Raw genomic sequence first — 26167 nt, 5'->3', positions numbered from 1 at the left:
CAACACTCACTCTTCTCTCTTCCCTTGTTCCATCTCTGCCCTGACCTAAATGTATTTTCCCATGTTTTAATGTAGGCCCATAAAAAATCATTGATTCATTTGTAGGTGGGGTGTTGCTAGGTTTTGTTCATAATATCCCTTGTTCTCCTCTTCACTGTTACCTCTCTACCACACGTCCATCTTCAACTGTGTTTCCTTTTGTGCATTTAGGAAGAAGTCTCTTTGGTCTTTTTGCCATCCTACTCTTGCTATTACTGTTCTTGCTGGCACATTTATTTGTTCCTCTTATATTTCTATTGTTTGGGGGTGTCTGAAAGGCAAATCATCTCTTCAGTTGTTTTCTTTCTAAAAATGTTTCAAATTTTTTTTACTACTGAATGTCCATCTTGTGTCCTATGTTTTTTTACGCAGGATTATACTTAACTTTCCTAGATTACCTTTGTAACCCCAACTCTTTTGCTTTATGAAATATAGTATTCTAAGACCTATGACCCTTCAATGTAATAGCTGCTAGGGCTTGTGTAATCCTTATTGTGGCTCCATGATATTTAATTTTTTTTCCTTTTTATTTCCAATATTTTGTTTTTAACCTAGGGGCTTTGAAACTTAGCTATTATATTTCTGTAAATTTTTCTTCAAGAATTTCTTTCAGATTGAGATCAGTGGATTTTTTTCCCCTATTTTCCCTTTGCCTTCTTGTTTTAGAACTTGGGGGAAATTTTCCTTGATAATTTCTTGTAATATTGTGTCAAGATATTTTTTAATCATAATTTTCAGATAATCCAACTATTCTCATATTATTTTTACTCACTCTATTCTGTAGATCAGTTGTTTTTTAAATTTTCTTGATCTCTCTCATTTGATTTTTAAAGTTCTTTTAAAATTTCCCCAAGAACTCTTTTTGTGATTGGGACCATTTATTTCATTGAAAAAGGAGTGACTTTTTAAGCTCCGTTATCTTTCTCTAAATATGAACCCAGGGCTGCTTTATCTCCATACTATCTATGGTTGGATTCTTTCTCCTTTGCTTATTCATTTTATTTTTTAAAATTTTATTTGTTTTTAGCAGCTATTAGTGTAATACTTCAAGCCTCAGGTCCTTTTTACTGTTGTTTTTTGAGGTCTGTCTTGGGGCCCAATCTTGTGCTCTCCTGTCCATTCCTAAACCATGGCTAGGGTTCCTAGCCATACTGTCCCACAAGTGAACTTGCTTCCTATGATCTTTCCAGTGGCTTCAAACAATAGCGGCCCAGAATTGAAATCAGAGATTCTGCTCTCCTACAAATGCCCACAGCCAACAGGGTTCCTGCCCCTCATTACTGCATCTACCAGGTGGAAATAACAAGGAAAAAAAAATTTAAATATCTTGGAGCTACAATAAGGATTACACAAGATCTAGCAGTTATTACATTCAAGGACCATAGGTTGAAGATTCAATTTCTTCTTTTGTTATCATTAGTTTTGCTGTGCAGGACATACATTCTACTTTTATAATTCTCATTTCTTTTTTAAACAACTCAGGAATAGTGTGTTATAGCTTCACATTCTCTTCAAATTCTACAGGGTCTGTAGTCTCATCAAGGGTGGGATTATTTTATTTTGCACCTTGTATGCACAGAAATGCCTGCACTCATTTACTAGCTTGGGACCCCACATTTTCTTCTGTTGTTATTGTATTTCTTGCTGATTTATCGGTTTATGTTCAAGGTCTTTGAATTTCCTTCTTCCTGAAATGTTTGGTATTTCTAGTCTTTCCCTTATTTTCCCTATCACTCTCTTTCTGACTCCTTCCTCTCTGATTGTGGTTTCCTTTGGGGTTGGATCTCAAACCATTATCAATGAAGGAGAAGAGAGACAAATCTTCTTAGCCTTGCTTCATGTCACAAAATGAATAAGGGAAAAGATGATAATGAACTCTCAAGGGTTGAGTTCTTTCCCGGTAATGATCTCTCTTCTTAAGTATCCTCCACAATTGAATTTCTAGCAGGGTTGGCTCCTCCCTCTTTCAACTCTCAGACCTTTTTGTTTTATCCACATCAATTAGTGGTAGGAGAAATGGGTACTGGGCATAGGTCCATAGTTTTGGCTAATCCTAAACCCTATTCCTCACCCTTCTGCAAAAGATCAAGGTCTTATTTTTATAAAGATAAGGTGTCACACCAAATCTTCCAGGGTCTCATTCTTTAATCTCATTGTCTCTCAAAAAAAAAAAAAAAAAAAGAAAGAAAAAAGAAAAAAAAACCCTGCAGTGTATTTAAAACTGCATGAAAAAATGGTCCCAATTACCAGTAATAAGAGAAATGAAAATCAAAACAATCCTTCATAGGCTCACTAATATGTTGTTGATGGAACTGTGAAATATTTCAATTATTTTGGAAAATAATCTGGAATTATACCAATAAAATAACTAATGGAACCAGAAATATTATTAATGGGCTTATCCCCCAAGGAAGCTATTGACAAGAAAAAAGTCTCTATATACTGTAAAATCTTTATCATAGCACCTTTTGTGAGAGCCAGGAGTTAGAAATAAAGTAGATACTCATCAGTTCAGGAATAATTATAAACAAATTATGGAACATAAATGAATGGAATACTACTCTGCTCGAGAAATGATGTGTCTAATTAACATGGAAAGAACTACATGAACAGATGTAGAAGTCAGAAGAGCTAAAAAAGACATTATACACAATGACTACAACAATGTAAATGAAAATAACACCAAAAAATCAAAAGTGTGACCTGGAGGTGGGCAGACAACAACTGCCAGGATTTTGATTGGGTAGTTGATATGAATAGCATGAACCCCAAAGGGGGAGGCTGGAATGATAGAGCTAGGAGGAGAACCTGGAAATGGCAATGGGGAGCAAGAAATATTCTTTGTCATCTCTACTAGTGAGTCAAGGGTAAGTGAAGATGCATCCAGTACTGGAAGGTTGAATATATTTGAGAAGCATATGATCTGCTTCTCTTTTAATTTTTGTGATACAGTTTTTAATATTAAAGTCACATATTTATTTAAATAATATTGTGGAATACAGTGTTGATCTAAACCTCATTTCTGCCAGACTGCTTTCCATTTTTCCCAGTAGTTTTTATCAGATAGAATTCTTTCGTAAGTAATTTGTTTTCCACTTTACTGAACCCTGATTATTAAGTACCATTGTTTCCCTTCTCTAATCTGTTTTACTGATCTATCTCCCTATCTTTTAACCCAAGGGCAAGAAAAAATCAATATAATCCTAAAGAAAACAACAGAAAAAAGGAAGGAATGAAGGACTAGCCGCCCTTTCAAACCTCCAGTTTTATTGCAGGACAATAATCATCAAAACTAAAAAATGTTTAAGTAGATGAGTGGAACAAACAAGATGAGGAAAAGATCCCAAAAATTAGGCCTAATTGTAAATCTAGGTTACAGTATTTGTTAGACTCAAGAACACAAATTTACATTATATTACATTTATGTTAATTTGGAGCTTGGAAGGTACCTTTGAAATCAAGTCAATATTAATCTTACCACTGATAAATCATTCTTTATTCGTGGTAAACTCTGGGGTTCCAAAATTTGAAGCGGGACCGCAACACTAATAAAACTAAGCTAAACTAAAAGATGGCCTTTCATTTCAAGACGTTTGATGTCATTAAAGAAGCCCGATAAATTTTCCCTATCTATGGGGCTCTAATATCTGTACAATTCTGGGCTCCATCAAGTAACAATACAGCGAAATCTATTTGGAAAGCAGGTGGGAAAGAATCCATAAAAAAAAGTAAACAGTGTGGAAAAGCTGGTATTCCCCAATAACTCTCCGTGGGGTGAGGAGCAGTACAGCGCCCACAGTCGGGAGAGTCTGAGTGCAGATCCAGCCCCAGTCACTTCTTGGGCTGTCATTTTTTTTTTTTAATTTTTATTTAATATTTACTTTATATTGACAGAATCCATGCCAGGGTAATTTTTTTAACAACATTATCCCTTGCACTCGTTTCTGTTCCGATTTTTCCCCTCCCTCCCTCCCTTCCCTCCCCTAGATGGCAAGCAGTCCTATATATGTTGGATATGTTGCAGTATATCCTAGATACAATATATGTTTGCAGAACCGAACAGTTCTCTTGTTGCACAGGGAGAATTGGATTCAGAAGGTATAAATAACCCGGGAAGAAAAACAAAAATGCAGATAGTTCACATTCGTTTCCCAGTGTTCTTTCTTTGGGTGTAGCTGCTTCTGTCCATCATTTATCAATTGAAACTCAGTTAGGTCTCTTTGTCAAAGAAATCCCCTTCCATCAAAATATGTCCTCATACAATATCGTTGTCGAAGTGTATAATGATCTCCTGGTTCTGCTCATTTCACTTAGCATCAGTTCATGTAAGTCTCGTTGGGCTGTCATTTTAGCATCCGTTAAATGGGGCAATAGCAGTCCTTCCACGGTAGGAATGCGGGATATATGAGACACTGTTTACAAGGGATTTTCTTGGCAAACCTGAACCACCTGCTATTGTTATTGCTGAGTTTCGAAACGTAATAGGTAAGAAAGCTGTCTGCTCCTGAGTGTGTGTGTGTGTGGGGTTGGGTGCAGACAAAAAAGAACGGGATTACAGCGATACCCGGGCACTGAAGAGGTCGGTGTGGGATGACCACCAGCCCCCAAAGCCTGTAGAAAGACGGAGGACCGGCAGGCCTGGTCGGGTCCCAACAATGAACCGGACCTTTGCTCCCGCGCCTACGGGACTTGGGCAGAGCGGAACGGAGGGTCGTTTCCCGCCAGTTGGCTGCCTCTCCTCCGCCTTGCTCAGAGCCAGGCCGACCCCGATGGTCCCCGTTTTCCCATCTCCGCCCCACTCCCCTTGCTACAACTCCGTGATGACGTCACCGGCGCGGGACCTGCCCGATTTCCCGGCGCCAAACTCCATCCTGGAATTTCTAGACTTCATCCCCACCGCCATCTTCCCTAAGGGCAAGAAGGTAAAGAGGAGAGAGGAGAAGGTTCGAAAAGAGAAAAAGGTAGAAGGGGCCCGAATATCTAGGTTAAAGAGCAAACTCAATTAAACATTTAAGAGTCCTGCCAGTCGGATTCCGTTAAAGGGAGAAAGACATGAGCGCGCTTCTCCTGCTGTTGAGCAGGATGTCACGGAAGAGTGTACAAGTTGTCTTTGGACTACAATTCCCAGAGGCCACCAGGACCTAAGGGACGTCCATTTTCCGGACTGCATTTCCCAAAAATCCGAGCGGCGAAGTTCTCGAGAGACCTAACACCAACTTCCTTTCTTTGCTGGACTCTGTGCTTTTAGCTCCCTCACCCATCGAAGCCAGAGGACAGCCTTGCCTCCTGCACGCTTATGTAGACTGATCTTTTAAATTTAACCCCAGGCCTTTGCGGAGAAGACACTTGTTTCTTTTTCGGAGTCACGTGTCCTTCAACCCTGTCTCTATAGCAACCGCTTGACAGTGGTCCGTCGGCCTCAATCACCCCGGAAAGGGCGGAAACCCGGCCCGGAGGTTCCGGGAAATGTAATCTGGAAGTGGAGGTGCGGACAGGGTCGGACGGAGGGCGGAGGGGCGGGGTTGGGGAATAACTAACTCGCTTCTGCCTCAGGCGGGGAAGGAGAGACCTAAGAGATTGTGTTGATGGCTGCAAGTCCTTGCGTCACTTGAGAATCCTCACACCTTAGGCCTATAATTTTGGCAGTTGAGTTTTTTGTTCTCTGGCGTTGGAATAGGAGGAAAGGGTGATGGAGTTGTGGTGAGGGAGGTTGGGGAGACTTGGCGGGGTGCGGTTGGGTGAAGAGATTTTGCATTCCTGGGGGGCGGGAGAAGAGTCTGGGTGTGTGCGCATGCTCTATGGCATTACTCGGACTCTGGGGTCCCACTTTAGTGCTCTCTCGCGCCTCCAGGGGGCGTGTGAACTCTGTTAATTTCTATTTTCCCAGCTATCTGAAATTTTCTTAGGAATCATTTGGTTAATTCGTTAGTGTTTTTTTTTTTTTTTCCTTTCTGTCACATTTTAGGTTCATTGAATGAATTTTCAGAATGACCCTCTTTAACTTGTGTAAATCCTCTAATAGAATTGTTTATTTCAATAATTCATTGTTAACTTTGTTTTTTTATACTTTAGGGGTGTCCTTGAAGAGCATCCTTAGGAGAACATCTTTGAGGAGTAGACCCTTGTGGAGTTTTGTTTTTCTTTACTTGAACGAACTCAAATGGCTGTGGAATCTAGAGAGGCTGTAGCCCTAGATCCCCAGAATCCAACAGTAAAAGAGAGATTTCAGGTAGTAAACATGGAAGAAGAAGAGGATTATCTATGGGGGGAGAAAGGTAGCCACCAAAGGAACAGCCCTTCCACCCAGGAGATGTTCCGCCTGAGATTCAGACAGTTTGGCTATTATGACACACCTGGACCCCGAGAGGCTCTGAACAAACTCTGGGAACTTTGCCATCAGTGGCTAAGACCAGAGATACACACAAAGGAGCAGATTCTAGAGCTGCTGGTCCTAGAACAGTTCCTGACTATTTTGCCGGAGGATCTGCAGACCTGGGTGAGAGATCAGCATCCAGAGAGTGGAGAGGAGGTGGTAATTGTGCTGGAAGATTTGGAGAGAGAACTTCTTGAACCAGGACAACAGGTAGGAAGGGTCAAGTGTAATTTATCATGGGAAAAGAGGGTTCTTTTTGTCTCCTCTGTTAGAGAGATTTTTGAGAGCAGTCGGTGCTATTTTGTTTTGCTTTTTGCCTGCCTCTGTTGTTGTGCCACAGTTCCCTTTTATTGTTCTGCCTCAGGATTGTGCTTAGTACCGTGCTGTGTACATGATAGGCATGCAATAAATGTTGATTTGATTTGTTGACAGAGGGAATAGTTAGGAAAAGAAAGTGAGTAAATTCCAGTCTCTCATTGCCAGCTGCTCAATTGCTCTTGGAAGATATGAGATGTAAGAATTTCCTCCTAATGGTAGGGAATTATAGAGAACATGTTTGCAGAATTATTCAATAAATATTTTTTGAGTTATATATAGTTATATCAGTGTAATTGTGAAGACTACAAAAAAGATATGATGTGAGGCCAGATTTGAATTCAGAAAACTAACTCCCTCTATCTACTGCCCCCAGTATCAGGAAGATCTGAGTTCAATATGACCTCAGACATTTAGTAGCTGTGTCACCCTGGGTAAGTCACTTACTCCTGTTTGCCTCAATTTCCTCATCTGTGAAATGAGCTGGAGAAGGAAATGGCAAACCATTGTATATCTTTGCCAAGAAAATCCCAGATGGAGTCAAGAAGAGTCAGATGTGGCTGAAATCACTGAACAACAAAGAGGTACAAAATGTTATGAAGAGTTCAGAAGAGGAAGTGCTTGCTTCCGGCTGGTGGTGGTGGAGGGGTTCAATATTTAGAAAGATTTTTGGGAGTAAGGGGGAGGTAGCCCTTGAGCTATAAACTGGAAAAGGGTGATTGGAAGAAATTCAAAAGATAGATAGTAGGAAGTTAGTATATTCCAGGTGTGAGTACGAAAGAAGTAATTGATGGTCAGAACAAGCATTTAGGGCAAGGAAGTGGTCGTTTAATGTTAGAATAGGTCAGAGACTACTGGAAGCTTTTTTATGCCAGAGAATAAGATGAATAGAGCTGTTGTTAAGATTCTTCGGAAAGAAATGTCTTTGGGGGTGAGAAGAATTTATTTGTTTGGTTGGGGACTTTTGAGCTTGGGAAGCCCCAGGTCATTCATTAGAAATATCTATTAAGTGATTGCAGGCCAGGAGAGAGGCAGGAGATATATATAACTATATTAGTCCTGGTGAACCAATTCAAGTATTTAGGGAATGATCGACTAGTTTGGAATGGAGGATTGCTATAAGCTAATAGTTTGAGATGAGACTAGAAACGGGAACAGGATCTATCTAACAAGGCAGGTTAAGGAATTTGAATTTTTTTTCAGGATTATTGGAAGAGCAGTGAAGGATACTTGTGGTTTTTAATTTGTTTTTGAATAAAAATATGTAATAAAAATAGTTTTAATAAGGTTATTTTGGTTGTGTATTGACTTTTTTTGTTAAAAAGGTCTGGATTGCAGGGAGATCATTTTAGGAAGCAATATCAGTAGTCAGTCAATGAACATTAATTAAACATTTTCTTTCTGTGAGGAACTGTGTAAAGTGATGTGGATAGACAAAATCAATTGAACTTGTTGAATGACTAGATATGGAATATTAGGGAGAAAATAAAGGACGACTGAGTTTTTTGACCTGGTTGACTTAATTCACAAGTTTACCTAAAAGAGAATGAGAAATCTGTGGAAAAGTATAGAAAATGAAGAGTAGCGAGCAAAGAACTGAATATTAGGAAAGGCCTATTTATAAGCATATAGAAAAGAACCATAAAAGTATATAGAGGAGTCAGCAGTGATAGAGGAGAGCAAGGATAGTGTGAAGTTATGGAAACCAAAGAGAAGGGATCAAATGAGATACTGAAAATGTAGATTGAAAATAAGCATGGAGTGGGAGGGAGACTGGTAGAGTATAAAGTGTGCTGAATTTGAATTGAGAGGACTTTGGCATGAATCATGCTTTTATTCTTATTAGAGCAAGCCTTTTAACTTCTCTGGGCCTCAGTTTTCTATAAAATGAAAGGTTGGATCAGATAAATCTTAAGATTCCTTTCAGCTCTAAATCTGTTATTTTCCAACACAATAACAAAAGAGATAATCAGATTTCCCAACTTATTCAACTAGCATGTTTTATACTCAAAATCCTTCCTAACATTTTACAGTTAGGCTTTGTGCTTAAGAACAGTTCTTTTATGTATAACTTGTATCTGATTGCTTACTGAAGAGGAAGCGGGGAGGGAGAGAGCGATAGAATTTGGAACTTAAAACTAAGAAAAATGTTCAAAAATATTTTAAAATTAAAAATTTTTAATAATTAAATATTGGGGAGAAGATAAAATATATTTAGAAAAAGAACAACGGTTTTGTGATAACAGCTTCTCATAATTTCCAAAAGTTTAAATAATATTGTGGATTTAGTAGGTTTTTAAATGGCCCCACATTTATTTTTAATTGGCAAAAATGGATAAATATTAATAGGGATTTATTCACAACTGTTTGCCATTTTCTTGTACATTCATCTTACTAAACACTAAATCATCTATTGTTCAAATATCCACATCATGGTAACATTAGCACAAATTTCATGAGATTTCCTGTGTATCAGTAACAAAATTTCCAGTGATTTATTCTTTCATGTGCCAACTCAGCCATTTTCCTGAAAGGCAGCAGATTATTTATTTATTAAGAAAAAGTGTCTCCTGGGCTGTTTTATAATTTTTGTTAATATAGCCAGTTGGAATATGACAAACAAGACTCTGGTTCTTCCTCCATTTTTCGGTATCTTTGAAGCAATGTGCTTTCTTTCTATGTTTTCTTTTTAGCTTCCATGATAATTCTTTTACAAAGCCAAATATATCTCATTATCTTTAGGTTGCATCAAGTACTCAGAAAGAGGCAGGGCCCTGGGAGAAGATGGCATCCTTAAGAGCAGCACAGGATGCACTGAATGTCCAGCTTCAGCCTATGAATGCCCAGATCAAGTGTGGGTCTCCAGAGGCCCAGTTCCCACAAGAAAGAGGTGAGGATTAAGATTGAATATCATAAGGGGAAGAAGAGAGAGCAGAGGTGGTGATGGGAGAGGGAGTTATTTTTAAATGGGTTAGAAGAGAGTCTGGCTCATGAGTTTCTTGCCTTCACTAATTAAAAGAGGTAGTGTGATGTATAGAATTTGAGATCAAAGGACATCATTGAAATGCTACTTGTCAATTCCAATCAGTGTGATTTGAGGCAAGTCATATAACTTATTTAGGCCTCAGTTTTTTTAATCTAAAGTGAGGAATTGGTTTAGATGGCCTTTCAAATCCCTTTTTATTTAAAGCCTATGATTCCATGAAAAGATTTTTATTTTAAAGACCAGTCATCTCAGGACTGTATGATTTTAATATGAGAAGAAAGCAACTAATAGACAAGGAAACATTGAGTATAAATAGTGGGGATGAGCTGCTGGAAAAGAAAGGATGGAATGAAATCACTTGTTCACATAGCGGGGTTTGCCTTGACAAGAAGAAGTACCTGCTTCTCTTGAGAGAATGAGGTGAAGGGAGCAATTGTAGGGGAAAGTGGATGCCCTTGTGGACTAGCTTGATTTAGGGAAATAGGCTCTTTGTAGAGAGGGTGATAAGTGGTGGTGGGGTAAGGACAGATGATAGTGAATTGATTAAGGGGAAATAGAAAAGAATTGACTTGCTGCAATGAGAGTTTAGTTGAGATTATGGAACATAAATTTTTAATGGACCTTCACAATTTAACTTTTTTCCACCCATTATTCAGGAACATTTGAATAATAGTGAAGTTATGATGGGAACAATTCAAGGATGAGCTAGATTAAATGGAGAGAAGAGTGCCTGGTATTTGTCAAGATATGGAAGGAGGGAGAGTGGTTTTGTTCATCCTTCCTTTTTGAAGAAGACCAATGACTTAGTGAGTGATATCTTGACTTTTGAGTGAATTGAATTTAAGTGAGGCAGAATTGCACAAAGTTGCCTCATTTTTCCTGTCAAAGTCCAGTGGCAGAACAAAAGTCAGAGATAAATAGTGATGATCCAGGATGCAGTGCTCCATAGCACTTGCTTCAGCCACTTTCATGGGTTTTGAGGGATTGTTAGTTACCCTCAACCTAATTTAGCCCACCTGCCTTGATAGTTTACCACATTGTGACCACAACACACGCTATAGCTTCTTAGAGCCATAGGTGAGAGCTGGGTAAAAGTGGATGCCAGAGGTGATGTGCAGCCCTGAAAAGGCCCAGCAAGCATTCACACTAGCGGTGCAAAAGTTCTGTGGAGTAGTAGCTACCTGGGAACTGCCCATCACCTGGTGCTAATTAAAGTATTTATCTTTTAGCCCTACCTCTAGATTTATTGGCCTTCAGTTAAAGGAGGAAGGAACTAATTCCCAGGAGGATATTATGATCATTGGGCTGAGGAATTCTCTAACACATCCAATAAATACAATCATCATTACTGATCTTGAAGACTCTAGGAGAGGCTCATTCTCTAGTGCCTACAAACAAGTCTCCCTTATCTTAAAACAATAAAAAAGCAACAAAAAAAACAAACCCTCAGTTGATCCTTCTATCCCTGGTAATTACCATCCTGTATTTCTTCTGACTAGCTGAACTCCTCAAAAAGGCTATCTACAATAGGTGCCTCTCCTTTCATCTTACTTCCTTACCTGGTTAAAATTTGGCTTTCATCCTTATCAGTCCATTGAAACTGTTCTTTCCCAATTATTAATGATCTCTTAGTTGCCAATTCCACTGTCCTTTTCTCAATCCTCATCCTTATTGACCTCTCTTTGGCCTTTGACACTGTTGAACATTTTCTGGTCCTTCATAATCTTCTCTCTAGATTTTTGAGACATTATTCTCTCCTGATTCTCTTATTTTTCTGACTTTCTTCTCAGTCTTCATTGCTGGATCCTCTTTCAAGTAAAATTTCTAACCATAGGTTCTATTCATAGTTCTCTTTTCTTCTTGATGAGCTAAGCAACTTGCATGGATTTAATTACCATCTTTGTGCTCAAGGTTCCTATATCTGCCTATCCTTCCCCATATTTTCTGCTGACTTCAATCTTTCCTCTCCCATTGTCTTTCAGATGTCTCAAACTGTATGTACAGTAGACATCTTAAGCTCATTATGTTCAAAATGGAACTCTTCATTTTTCCCCCTAAACCTTCCCTTACTTTACCTTCCCTATTATCGTAGACAGCAATAGCATCCTTCCAATCCCTTAGACTTACAACCTAGAGTTTCTTCTCTTCACTACATCACGACGTACATCTGTTTTCTTGCCAGTGCCTGTCAGTTTAATGTTTGTAATATCTTTCAATGTGTCTCCTCTCTAACACTGCTACCACTCTAGTGTAGGCCCTTATCATCTTATACCTGGATAATTGCAATAGCCTATCAGTGGATCTTATACCTTACTATGTATCTGATCTAGTGACAGAGTTTCCTGGTTCTTCCAGGAATAAGAAAGAGAAACCATTCAAATACCATGAAGTGATGGACCTAAAGGTATTTTGGAAATATTAAAAGCACAGTTCACATATCTCTCTGTTTCATTAAATCTTGCCTTAATGATGAAAATGATACCACAATTAATAATTCTAGTTAATATTTATATTCTTAGCTTTTTGAATAAAAATTCTATGTAAATTTTTGAAAGCATAATTCAGTAGAAACTCATTAGAGTAGAGATACATAGCTTGAAAGGACCTCAGATACTACCTAGTATAGGGGTTCTTAATATTTTTTGTGCCGTGAACTCTTTTGACTATAGGCCCTTTCTCTGAATAATACCCAAGAAATACTTAGGATTACAAAGGAAACCAGTGACATTAAAATATGGTTATCAAAAAGTTGATTTTTAAGTTCATGAACCCCAAATTAAGAACCCCTGATATAATCCTACCCTCTCATTTTACAAATGAGGACTCTGAAGTCTCAAGAAGTTAATTTACTAGCTCAAGGTCACTACACAGGTAGTAACAAAATTAATCTTTGAACCCTGGGCCTCTGATTCTAGACTCAAGGCTTGTTCTGCTGCCCTGTAATCTCTTAAAATGATAATTTCCATCTAGATAATGTTGCTTATATGAATACTGGTTCTAATCATAAAGCCATTACCAATGGATGCATCACCCTAGACTTGCTAGCAGCTTAGGTTAATTGTAAGCAAAGTAACCAAAAGTCAGATAACAGTCTAGGAGGACTGGCCTGTGAAACTTAAGCCTACCAATAGGCACCCTCCATCTTTTCTAGCATTCTTCTTCTTTCCAAATTCTAGGACCCACAAGACCAAGTTTTCCACTGTTTCTGGTTCATTCCTCCTGAGAATGGCCAGACTGCTTTCTCACAGAGGAAGGGGCTGTAGAATGCCTACTGCTCACAGTAATTCACTGTGGTCCAAAATAGCCTCATCCTCAAACTACTGAATTAGTATAACCCAAGGGGATCTGAAAGCTCCTTTCCTTCATGGGAAAATGAATTTGAGTTCAGAGGGGCAAATTTCCAGTCTTCCTCTCCCATTAGCAAATCTGTTGCAGAAGAACACCATCCTTTGTTTTGGAAGGAATTCTGCCTTCTTTTGGGGAACTGCTGTCAAAATAAAACATTCTTCTCGCAGAGAGATGCTGATGGCATTTGTTAAACAAAGATCAAAAGGACCTTGCCACCAAATTTTACCTGTGGTGGCACAGAAAGGAAAAGTCCTGCTCCCTGAATTAATACAAGTTTAGACTAAAGTGAAAGAGCTCATAGTTTTACTCTGTAATGTCCAGGTCAGACTATACTGGATGGAGTATTGTGTTTATTTCTGGATATCATATTTTAAGAAGACCATTTATAAAATTGAGCAAGTCTAAAAAAGTGCTGAAGAATCAAGATTCTGAATAGACTCACAAGCATGCCACAGGAGAAATCAGTTAAAGGAAACTTTAGTCTGGAGAGAAGGAGACTTAGGAGGCCATGGACACTAATTTTCTAATATTTGAAGACTTCTTATATGAAAGAGGGATTAGGTTAATTCAGTCAAATAGGTGAAAGTTGTAGAAAGGCTAAATTTTTAGGCTGATTATGAGAGAAGAAATTCCTAATGAGGATTGCTATCCAGTTTTGGAATGAGCTACCTCAGAGGAGAGTAAGATAGTTGTTAATGGGGTACTTTAAGAAGGGATTGGGCAAACATTTGTTGGAGAGAATTTAATTTAATTCAACAAACTTTGGTCATATTTACAAAATGGTCCTGTGCTTAAAATAAAACAATACCATCCCTTATGAAGCTTGGATTCTACTGAGAGCATCCAATATGAAACCCAAAAAGTAAATACAAAAAATGAGGAAAGTACTGGAGATATCAGGAAGGGCTTAGTGTTGGGAGTAGACTTGAAGGAAGTTGCAGATTTTAGTATGTGAAAAGGAAGAGTCATTTCAGGCCTGGAGGATAGCCTGGGCAAAGCCATAAAAAAGGGAGGTAGAATACAGGGATTGCATTTTTTCAGAAGGAAATTGTACTAGATGATCCTCAGTCATCTGGCCTCTCCATATCGACTAGTCCGTGTTCTGTGACTTGGAGGGGTATAAACCAAATGCTTTGGGAATAGGAGAAATGATTTCTAAGATATTGAATTGGTGAGGCATCATGGAGGAGAAAACATTTGAGATGAGTCTTGAAGGATGGGTGCTAACAGATCAAGATAGAGATTCAAGGGAGGACTAAATGGATTTTAGGTGACAGGACGATCCTTGCTTTAGCCAATTCAGAACTGTACCTGCTTGGTACAGAAGGAGAGTGTAGCCACTGCAGGAGTGACATTCTGAGTATTTCTTCTCCTTACACTGAATCTCTCTTTTGATGATAATACACAAATGTTCTCTCTCTTCCTTCTTAAAGCCCTTTTGATTAGATTTATAGGAAATTAGGCATATATTCCCCCTACTTTCTTGCCTTAATATTTTATTTTTTTCCAATGGCATGTAAGAACAATTTTTACATCCTTTTAAAAAAAATTCAGTTTTAAATTCTCTCCCTTTTTTGACTTTTCTCTTATTGAGAAAGCAAACAATTTGATATAGGTTATACATGTGCAGTCAAGTAAAACATTTACATATTAATCATGTTGTGAAAGAAAATAGATAAAACAAACCTGAAGAAAATTAAAGCATGCTGACTAGAAAGATAGAACCTGTATTGAATTGCTTGCATTCTCAGTGGGGGGAAGATGGGAAGGAAGAAAGGAGAGAATCTGGAACTCAAAATTTTAAAAACAAATATTAAAAATTGTTTTTATATATACCTTAAAAAAAAAGAAAAATAAAGCCTTAAAAAAGCATCTGCATTAGGTGTCATTAGTTCTTTCTCTATAGGTGGCATTTTTCTGCATAAGTCCTTTGCATTACTTTTGGAGTTATATTATTGAGAATAGCTAAACCATTCATGATTGATTGTCATACAATGTTGCTGTTACTGTTCAGTATTCTTGTTCTGCTCCCTTCACTTTGTATCTGTTCATGTAAGTCTTTCCAGGTTTTTCTGAAACCATTCTTTGTCTAAATAGGTAATTCACTCTGCTGTCCACTTCGATTTTATGAGTGAGTTCATCCCATTCACAGTTATGATTATTATGTATTTTCCTCTCCTAATTTTAACTTTTTAAAAAATATATATTTTATTTTCCTCCAATTACAAAAACAAATTTCAACATTTGCTTTTAAAATTTTGAATTCCAAATTCTCTCCCTCTCACTCCACCCCCTCCTTGAGAAAGCAAGCAATTTGGTATAGGTTATTCATGTGTAGTCATGCAAAATATATTACCATATTAGTCATCATGTTGTAAATCAATCTCCCCTCCCCGCCAAGAAAAATAAAGTAAACAGAAGACTTCATCAGTGATGGATAGCATTTTTCATCAGAAATTCTTCAGAGTTGTATTAAATCATTGTATTGCTAAGAATAACTGAGTCATTCATAGTTAAAATATCTTACAATACGTGTACTCACTTCACTCTGCTTCAGTTCATGTCAATCCAGGTTTTTCTGAGAGCATCTCGCTCCTCATTTCTTATAGCTCAATAGTATTGCATCACAATCATATGCCACATTCCCCAATTGATAAGCCTTTGGACTTCCAAATTGCTCTGTAAAATGGTTGAATTAGTTCACAACTCCACTAATAGTGCACTATTGTTTCATTTTTCCCATATCCACTCCAACATTTATCATTTTCATTTTCTATCTTATTAGCCACTCTAATAGGTGTGAGATAGCATTTCATTGTTTAATTTGCATTTCTGCAATAAATAATGATTTAGAGCAGGGCTTTTTGAACTTTTTCCACTCTCTACCCACTTCTTCCCCTTTTTGCCTGAGAAATTTTTATGCAATCTTCGCTATGTAGATTTTATATATAATTTATTTATAAACATTTATTTTATATAAAATAGGTATACAAATCAAATATTTACTGATAACAAATCATACTTTCACAACTCCCACATTCAATTATAACACCCATCTGGAGTCATGACCCATAGTTTAAGGAGCATTGATTTATAACATTTTCCCATATTTTTATATATAGCTTTGATTACTTCATCTGAAACTTCACTGTTCATATCTTTTGATCCTTTATCATTTGGGGGATGGTTCTTATTTTTATATTTTTGACTTGTTTATATATTTGCAAAATGAAGCCTTTCTCAGAGAAACTTATTTTAAAAATTATTTCACAGTCATGATTGCTAACTATATTCCCTCTATTTCCTCCATATATTTTATTCTCTCTCATTCACCTTGTCCTTCCTCAAAAATGTTTTGCTTCTGACTTCTTTCTCCCTGTCTACTTTTTCTTCTATCAGCACCGCTCCACTCCTCTATCAGTAAAAGAGGAAGCCTCTGAGGATCTATCCCATTCTAAGTCCATGATTTTGCCGTGTCTCTCTCTTATTCTTAGTTTCCTAATATGTAAAAATAAAGATAATTATACTTCCTTCTTATTAAATTAATTCTAATAAATGCAACAGTTAATGTATATAAAGGCCTGGGAAAGATGCAGACCCTAATTAGTATTCCTTTAAGGAGGTTTCTATTTCCCAGCACATGTGACATTTGTGTTTTTTCTTGATCATTTCAGATTTTGAGACTAGTACCAAGTGGTCATTTCTAAAACAGGAACTTTCTGAAGAAGTAGAATCAAAGGAGAAGATACCTGCAAGATTCCCAATGGATATTTCCAAGGGATCCAAGATTAGAGAAACATATAAATGTGAAAGCACTTTAGATGAACAGCAAGAAAACAAAATGGAGAAAGTAGATGAATCCTTTTCCCAGGATGGAATTATGTTAGTGACTATTCCTTCTGAAAAAACTCCTTTAGGAGAGAATGGTGATGAATATGATGGAAGTCTAAGTAGTTGCCATTTGAGCTCAGACCTACTTATACAACATAGAGGAGAGAAACCCCATATATCTAATACAAATGACCAAAATTCTAGCCAGAATTTGTCTTCTAGTGTACATCAAAGAGATCAAACTATCAAGAAACCTTTTGAATGCAATGAATGTGAGAAAACCTTCAAGCAGAACTCAGAACTTCGAAAACATCAGAAATGTCATATGGGAGTTAAACCTCACAAATGTACTCAGTGTGGGAAAGCATTTGGCCGGGGTTCTGATCTTAGGAAACATCAAAGAATTCATACAGGAGAGAAACCCTATTCATGTAGTGAATGTGGGAAAGCCTTCCGGGGGAGCTCAGACCTTATTCAGCATCAAAGAATTCACACTGGAGACAAACCCTATCATTGTAGAGAATGTGGGAAAGCCTTCAATCAGACCTCTTCCCTTATTCAACATCAGAGAATTCATACTGGAGAGAAACCGTATGAGTGTAATGAATGTGGGAGAGCTTTCAATCAAAGCTCAGCTCTTACTCAACATCAGAGAATTCATACTGGAGAGAAGCCCTATTCATGTAAAGAATGTGGGAAACCCTTCAGGCATTGGTCTGGCCTTATGACACATCGAAGAGTACACACCAAACTTTGACCCTGTGCATATTCTGAATATGACAGATCTTTAGACAACTTGTAACTTTTGTTAAGTCTTGGAAAAATATACTGGGATCATAATCCCATAAATTAATTATGAGTTCCTCAAGGGCAGGACCTATATTTGTCTAATTGTGTTCGGTCCTTGCCTGAGTGCCATGTGCCTATGAGAAATAAGGTTTATTTTGTGATAGCTTAATCTAAGTAATGAATGGAGGAAACATTATTTACCTCCACCCTTTACTTTTTAGGAAACTCAAGGAATGTGAAATAAATGGGAATGTAATGTCTTGAGCTAGAGTTTAGTCACTCCAAGAAACTATGGATTGGATACAGCTGATTTGCTTTGCTTCTTTAGCCACTGTTAAGTAATTCCCGTATTTGTAGTCTTTTGTCATTGACATCAGGGTGATTTGGATAGTTTCAGTGACTCTTCCCTTGGGTGTGATCATCCCTTACCTCCTTTCCTACTTCCAGTGGCATCTATGTTTGAGGAACAGAACTATACATGAGAGTGATTCTAACATTCTTTTTCCCATGGGAATAAATACAAATAGTCTCCATGTTTCTGACGAGATCTGACAAAGAGGAAGAGCTATTAGTGTGCCAGGAAAGAAAGGAAATAGACACACACACAGCTTATTAATATTTGGCATGTAAGGTATTTACTGTTATTTTTGTAAATAGTTATCTTTTAGGAGGGGAGGGTATATGATTTTTGCTATTTCACAGGTGGAGCTGATATGCCAAGAAAATGAGAGTTGTCCTTAAGGGGATTAGGAAAGATTTGGATGCCCAGAGTCCCTTCCTTGGGCTGTTCAGTGTAAGAAGGTCAGTCCTTTGAGATGAATTGAAGACAGCATCTTTTTAAGATGGTTCAGACAGAAAGCTATTGGATCAGAGAACTGTAGAGGAACAACTGTAGAGTTTCACAATATTTTTAACTCTTGTTTGAGAAGAGGGGACTGGACCTTGAGTCAGATAGAAAAAATGTTCAATTTACTAAATAGTTCTAATCTCAGTTATTAATACCCCCATCTCTCCCCTTATCTTAGCCAGAAATTATATTGAAACTTAATTAAACTCAGGCTTTGAAATCCTTTTGTCCTGAGGAGCACATCCTTTTGTCTTTCTGGCCTAGTGGGACAACTTGCTTCCTTTCTACTTTCTTCAGGGAGAGGGTGTTTGAGGCATTTTCTGTTTTCTTTCAGGTCAGTACTGAAAGACCAGAATTTGGAAGAGGAGTCACTGGCTTATTTCCTGGAATAGGTACTTAGTCTATAAAAATGTTGGGCCCTCCCCTGAGAAGGTAGAGAAGGTTGCATCCAGCTCCCTGCTATAGGAAGTCCCATTTTTCCTTGTTGCAATGGGTTTGGCTTGAGTAGCTTTTCACTTTTCACATTGTAGACCACAGTATTGGAAAGGGGTTGTACTGTGTGCCTCTTCTTTGATAAGTCAGTGCCCCGAAAGCTATTTTTACTGAGGAAAGGAGTGTGGGTATGCTGTATGCATGTATGTATTGTAAACACGTGTTTTTGCTGACCGATATTTTTGTTCTTTCCACTGCCTACCATAAAAGCTTATCCTTATTCCTGCAATGGAAGGTCTTCCCTTGAGATCTAATTTTTTAAAACATGAGTTGTCATCCTGGCATAATCCTGCCATTGTTCAATCCTTCCTGCTACATGTCGGTAAAGTTAGGAGGTTATGGCCTTGTGAATTGAGAGATGGACAATTTGGTAACCACACTAGTGGAGCTCAACTTGCTCAGTGATGATTGGAGCTCATGTTTGCAATGGCAACTGATAAATCCTGGACTTTCAGTAGGGGAGTGGGGGAATGGACATAAGGAAAGCATCCCTCTATTATCAGGGAAGTACATCATATTACTGTGATGGAATGATTAGCAGTTTCTGGATTTAGAAATATTTCTTAGATCAATTAGTCCACATCATTAGTACCTGTTCAGGACATAAAAATATCGAGCATACGACCAAAGGAAAAAGGAGGTGGTTATGGCCAAATCCTGAGTTGCTATGGAATTAGGAACCACCATAGTGTTTTTGCTGGGGAGGAGTTAGTGGCATTTGGAGTCTACCCGGAGAGCTAAGGTTTGGGATTTAGGATTGGTGGGTAGGCTGTCCTATATTTAGCTCTATTAATCTAGTTCTTGGATGTAAAGAGTTATGAAGCATCTTTTAGAAACTGAATCAACTGGGCTTTCTCCCAACACATGTGATTTTCTTTGAGGAAAACAGGTGAGATATAAATAAGAGAGTGGGAGCTATAAGGAATCCATAAATCTTAGAGAAATCATAGAATCACTGAACCTAAAAGTCAGATTCCTCAGAAATTAGTCCCATCCTTACTTAATTGAGAATTCTCACTGCAATAGAGGACCTCTCATGAGAGAAAACTCATTCATTACCTTTGGAGGTAACTCCTTCTACTTTTGCACTTCCCAAAATTATTACTGACATAAAATGTAAATTTCTCTGCAGATCTTCCTTAGTTTTGGTTTTGCCCCTGAGACTAAGTCGATTAAATCTAATCCTCCTTTCATCTCATAGGCCTTTAGATACTTGAAGACAGTTATCTTATACTATAACAGAATCTCCTTAGTACTCCAGTTTTCTGTTTTGGGTGCCCTCCTCAGTTTGGGCCACATTGTATCTTCAAAACCTGTTGTGACTACTTGGTTCAGTAGAGGAGCTTGGGCTGGCATAACTCCATTCTTGATCTTTGATAAAGTTATGCTGGTACCTAGAGTTGAACATAATGCTCTAGATGTGGTCCGGTCATATTTGAAGGCATTAGAACCTTTACTCTCTTGATCGGCACTCATCTTGTTAGTAAAGCTTGCTTTTTAGACTGCTGTCACTGTGCTGACAGTTACTGCACTTGTGGCCCACTGGAATCTCAGATTTTTGTGTATGTGAACTGATGCTTCCCTGTCATGTACTTGAGAAATTGATGGTTTTGAACAAAGTGTAGACCTTTACTTTGACCCGTATGAAGTCTCATCTTATTTGACTTGGACTATTATGTTATCTTGTCAAAGGTCTTTTTGTAAACTTAAGTTTGTCTCTCAACCGGTTAAATGTTTTTCTGAACCTTTTGCCAACTACAAATTTGCCAAATATGCCTTCTTTGCCGCCTTTTAAGCTACTGACAAAATGTTGAGCTTAGGGTCAAGGACAGATAGCTGGGACAGTCCTTTCAGATTGATCTTCCATTGGTGACTATTTTTTGGATCTGTTCAGTAACCATACTATTACATAGTCCATACCTCTCCATCTTGTTCTGAAAGATAACATGAGAACCTTTGCTAACTGCTTTGTTCAAATCTAGCAATTCTAACAAATTGCATCTACATCATTCTCCTGATCTGCCAGTCTAATTACTTTCAGTAGAAGTAGTGAAGTTAGGCTGGCAAAATTCTATTATTTATTCTTGATAAAGCTATGCTGCCTTTTAGTACTCTCTAGTTGTCAGTGTTTGTGAATTATCTCTTTAATAGTGTCTTGGCATATTGTTAGGAAAAAAATTCAAACTATTTGTCCTGTTTTTGCAGACTTCAGTCTCATCTCCTTTTTTGAAAATCAGAAGCATTTGCTCTTGTCTTATGACACTTATTTACAACTTTACAAATAGGTGCAGAACTGGAGAAGAATGGAGCTTAAGTAATTCAAAAATCATTGTCATGGAAATTTAGGGTAGAGTTGTGGTAAATGGATTAAAAAAAGATCCCTCAAAGTGGTTTATGATGCTGCAAAGTTCAGCAGAAAAGCCTTCAGTCAGGACTAGAGTCCCCTGGGGGCTGGCTGGTTCCCTCACTTCCATCTTGAACTACAGTAGGGTTACGTGGTGGGTGATTGCCCAGACAAGCAGAGGGATTTGGGCCATGTTCAAAGTCATCGCACATTTAGGATGCTGGATTTACATGGAATTTCTAGACAAATACTTGCTTTGGCTGTGTTACATTGCTGATAAGGTGTTAGGGTTAGGGAACATGGGTTCTAAAAATTAACTAGGAAGGCCACTCAGGATGAGGAAGGTGGAATTCTATCTGTGTTGTATCAGCAAGTTTGTGGGAGAGCTTCTGTAACTAGTTCTAACTAGAAGTGCGTGCAGTTAAGGTTTAACTTTACCCAGCAATGTGTAACAATTGACATATATGGGAGAGTGGGGCCATAGAATCTGCTGATCTTTCAATTGTAGTCTTCAAAATTATGAAGAAAATAGGTATGAAAATTTCTTAGAATTCTTGGATGTCAAATAAACTGCATTTCACCACAATCCACTGGATTCTAACAAGAACCAGTTCCAGACAAAACTTAGATAGACCTATTGTAAATTATAGAACTACAGGAGTAATATGACAAGCAAATAAATAGAAAAAACTCACCTTCAAGAAACACCAGTTTGAATTGCACAGTTTTTACCTAAGATGAGAAAAGACAGAGTTTCATTATGATTTTTTAAAAAAATAAAGGAAATTGGACTTCATCCCAAGATTTATTGTACTCTTTTGTTAAATTTCATATACTATTTAATATTTTCCTCTAAAAATGGACATTTGGAGCTCTCACAGCTATTATAAGAATTTCTGCAGGAGAAAGCCTTCTTTATGGATTTTTGATATATACACCAACCCAGAAACAAAACTTCAACAGGTAAATCTTAAAAAACCCTTTATAGCTATGAATGATTAATTGATAACAATGTAAATTCTGTCTTGGGTTTAACAGATGTGTATGGTCTATAATTATCTCAGAGTGTGGGGAGATTACTTTGGGAGGGGACATCAAAATAAACATACTTATGAAAAATTTCCCAGCTGTGTCTCTGTTATAATTGTTTTTTACAGCATTGTACTTTTTCATAACATTCCAATACCACAATTTGTTTAGCTATTCCTTAGTAGACAGACATGTATTGTTTTCACTTCTTTGGCAGTCATTCAGCTGTCGCTAGGTATCTATTAAGAATTTGCCAGACACTGTGCAAAGTCCTTGCTCTCAAGGATCCTCACAATCTAATGGGGGAGACAACATGCAAAATTTTATGTACAAAAAAAGATAGATACAGAATAAATTGGGCATAGTTAGTTTCGGGAAGTCACTCGCATTAAGGAGGGTTGGGAAAGGATTCTTTTAGAAAGTGGGATTTTACCCAGGACTTGAAGGTATCTAAGGAAGCTAAAAGGGGTAGATGGAGAGCAGTAACATTCCAGGCAAGGAAGATGGAAGATACTCTTCCAACATGGACTGTTCCCATCTTTTTGTTATTTTCCTTGCTGTTTGTGATGTGAAATCTCAGTCATTTTGATTTGCATATCTTTTTTTTAGTGACTGGGAGAATTATTCTTTATAGTTCATAGTTTCCTATTCTTATTCTGAGAATAATTCTTGGTTCACTTTTCAATAATTCTTTTTGGGCTTTGACCCCTTTATACATCAAAATTGAGGGCTTCCAAAGAAACTTAATTTTACGTATTGATATTTACTATGTGAGGAATTTAAATATTTCAGTATTATGAAAATAGTTTTGACTTCATGGACCCTCTGAAAGAATGTTAAGAACCCCAAAGTTCCCTGGACTACACTTTGAAAACCACTGATTGATCTTTTGAGGAATATCTTTTTGATCTTATATATTTCTGTTGGTTGCTTATGAATCTTGCAATACTTACCAGAAAAATTCATTAGAAAGATTTTTTTCCCTAAGTTGTTATCCATTATTAATCTTGCTCATGCAGAACTTAACACACACACAAATGTTATCTGTTTCTGTAATTGAGAGAGGTATGAAACAAAAAGGATTGTAGTAACCTTTTCTTTCATCATTTTTAGGTACATATCTGATCATGTTAATCCCCTACTAATCAAAAAAAAAAAAAACAAAATTTTTGTGTGTCTCTTGTTGGTCAGGTAAAAGACCATCTCCTTGACCTTCTGAAGTCTTGTTTTCATACATTTAAAAGGGGGACTGGTCGGCGAGAGTCTCCTCTTAAAGAATATGTTCTATGTGCCTTGCCTGGTATTAACCCTATAGCAACCTTCTTCCAAACAAGAATAACTATATGATTCAGAAGATTTGCAGATGTCCTCTGAATGATTGTTTTCCCCCTGTTTATGGATCATAAAGCTTTGCATCTCATTATTTAACCAGTTCTGAATCTACCTAATTGTTTTGTCATCTAGTCCACACTGTTGTATAGTAACCAGAAGGAGCTCTGAGAAATTAACAAATAATTTGTTGAAATCTAGATAAACCGTTCACAAGACTTCCCTTATCGACTCTTTCCAAAAAAGGTTACTCTGTTTAAATTTAGGATGATTTGTTTTTGATGATGGATTCTTGAATGTCCCCGCTTCCTTTCCCAACTTAGAAGATATTGCTTTAATTTTTTTACTCTAGAAGGTTTGTCAGTTTGTAATGAACACTGGTTTCTAGTAAGAAGAGTCAACTTTTTTTCCTTCTTTAAAAACCTGCTTGCTTCTAAGTCCTGAGATCCCTCTGCTCTTCCTCATAGTTTTTTTAAAGATTGCTAACAGCAGCCCAGCAATCACATCCACAAATCCTTTCTGTATCCTAGGATGTAGTTCATGCAGGCTGTGTTTGATTCTTAGAATTTATAAACCTAAATGGAGAGCAGCCAAATCTTGCTCTTAGAAAAGTAGAGTCTTTTAACTTTTAACTTTTGTTCCTCATGCCTCTTTTCCCTGTTGTTTTTGTTTTTGTTTTGTCTTCATGAACCTTTGCTTTATGTCCTAGACTTAAGTCAGAGATTTATTTGAGGACCTTAGCATTGATAGCCAGGAGTTTCAAGGAAACAACAGGGACAGGGCTGAATCTGTAAAGGGGTTTTCCCTCCAGGAAACAAAACATTTCAGACTCTGCATCATCCTTTCTTTTGTTTCTGCAGAGGAAAAAAGGAAAAAAAATACCAAAACAACCTTCTGCCTTCTCTCAAGATCCTAGTTTCCCATTCTAGGGTTTGCTCCAGAACCCCAGAAAGGGGATTCCAACTTTGTGCAAAGATGAAGGCCTTGCTGGAAGCTGAATTCTATACAGATCCCTAATAAAGCTAAGAACTTGCTGCTGTCTTTTTGGCCCTCCTTACCAGGGATTTGGGGGGAGGAACTGGAACCTCCTTAAAGGCAAAGGTCATGTATTATGTTCTTCTCCCCCTCCCATACACTCTTTCTCTCTGTTTCTTTCTCTCTCTTCTTTCTGTTTCTCTCTTAATGAGGAAATATGTGAAGTATACATGCAGTTCACCCCTGAAGTACATAACTGTGCTTAAATTTACACACACACACGCACACACACACACACACACACACACACACCCCACACACAAAACATCCATGTATATGAAACTAATAAAAATAAAACCATTTGTCGTACTTATCCAAGGTGAACAAATTCCTGCTTAAAACTTTGTCTTTGGATCAGTCTCTCCAAAGCTCTAAGATCTAATCTTGTCTGGAAAATACGTAGGGACCTTGCTTGAACTGGAATTCCCTCAGCATTTTGCCAGTTTGGTATCAAGTTTGACCACCACTCTGTTTGGGGACTTTGGATCTTCTTGCTAGGGCAGATGCTGTCCACACTAATTCCCCAAACCAAGCATTCTAGGATAACCTTTCATTCTAATAATTCTAGAATTCTAAGGATTGTCTGCTTTTTCCAGTCAATAGTATTCTCATATATCCCAATTCTTACCATCCAAGAATCCTTGGATCCTACCATCCAGTTGGGCCTTCAACTTGCTTAGAACTCTGAGCTCTATAAAACTCCATCAATTTGAATCAGTCTCCACCTCACTTGTACCCAAAGTAATATTCTACCGATGTCCCCACCCTCAAACAGATTTCTACCATATTAGCATTTAAAACTGTGTGACAAGGTAGGGTTAGGAGACAAGTGATGTGGATAATTGTTGTGGGTCCCAATTGGTCAAAGCCATAATACTGGGGTGAAAGCTATTCTAAAGGGGAGGTGAAAGTTTTTTTTCACACACTGCCTAGGAAATAACTTTGTGTCTGGGAACTTATTCAAACTGAGCAGCTCATGGCCTTGTGAGGTTCCAGTTGAGTTGAAAATCATTACAAGGATTCAGTAACCAGGTGCAAGCTATAGCAAGCTGGACACCGTGACCGATAGCATGCTCTTCACTGCATCCATCACATAGCTTTGGGTATCTAGGCACTCATTCAAGGGTACTGGCATGAAGCCCAAGCTCTGGGACCCAGGGCCAAAATTAGAACTGCTTGTTAAGTATAACACAAATCTCTAATGACATATGTAATGACTCTTTGCAGCAAATTCTCCTTTTGTTTGATTTCTATAATTACCATGGGACTTTTGGGGTTCTTTGTGGGGATCCTCTGAATATTCTAGTTGCTGGCCCAGACTGCATTGCGGGGATCTGAGATCTAATGAAATGTCTGGCAGCTTATCCCGGACAGCCCCTATGTAAGTAACTTATGATTATTTTTTTTTAT

The 26167-nt window shown here is 37.8% G+C and overlaps 1 protein-coding gene across 2 annotated transcripts; it reads left to right on the top strand.

The window, feature by feature from the left end:
* Positions 1-766: 766 nt before the first annotated feature.
* On the top strand, positions 767-22487 carry LOC127543369 (zinc finger and SCAN domain-containing protein 12-like). Of its 2 annotated transcripts, XM_051969397.1 has the most exons (4): positions 767-5524; positions 6112-6622; positions 9470-9617; positions 16736-22487. In XM_051969397.1, the coding sequence occupies exons 2-4, from the start codon at positions 6200-6202 to the stop codon at positions 17647-17649; spliced, it is 1485 nt and encodes a 494-aa protein (XP_051825357.1). In that variant the 5' UTR covers positions 767-5524; positions 6112-6199; the 3' UTR covers positions 17650-22487. The 2 variants fall into 2 exon arrangements, with proteins under 2 accessions (XP_051825357.1, XP_051825358.1); XM_051969398.1 differs by lacking the exon at positions 767-5524 and having other exon boundaries at positions 5556-6622.
* Positions 22488-26167: the final 3680 nt, after the last annotated feature.

This window comes from Antechinus flavipes, chromosome 1 (assembly GCF_016432865.1).
Source record: "Antechinus flavipes isolate AdamAnt ecotype Samford, QLD, Australia chromosome 1, AdamAnt_v2, whole genome shotgun sequence".
NCBI lineage: Eukaryota > Metazoa > Chordata > Mammalia > Dasyuromorphia > Dasyuridae > Antechinus > Antechinus flavipes.
The sequence above is the reverse complement of the archived record's forward strand: the minus strand, read 5'-3'. Positions and strand labels throughout refer to the sequence as shown.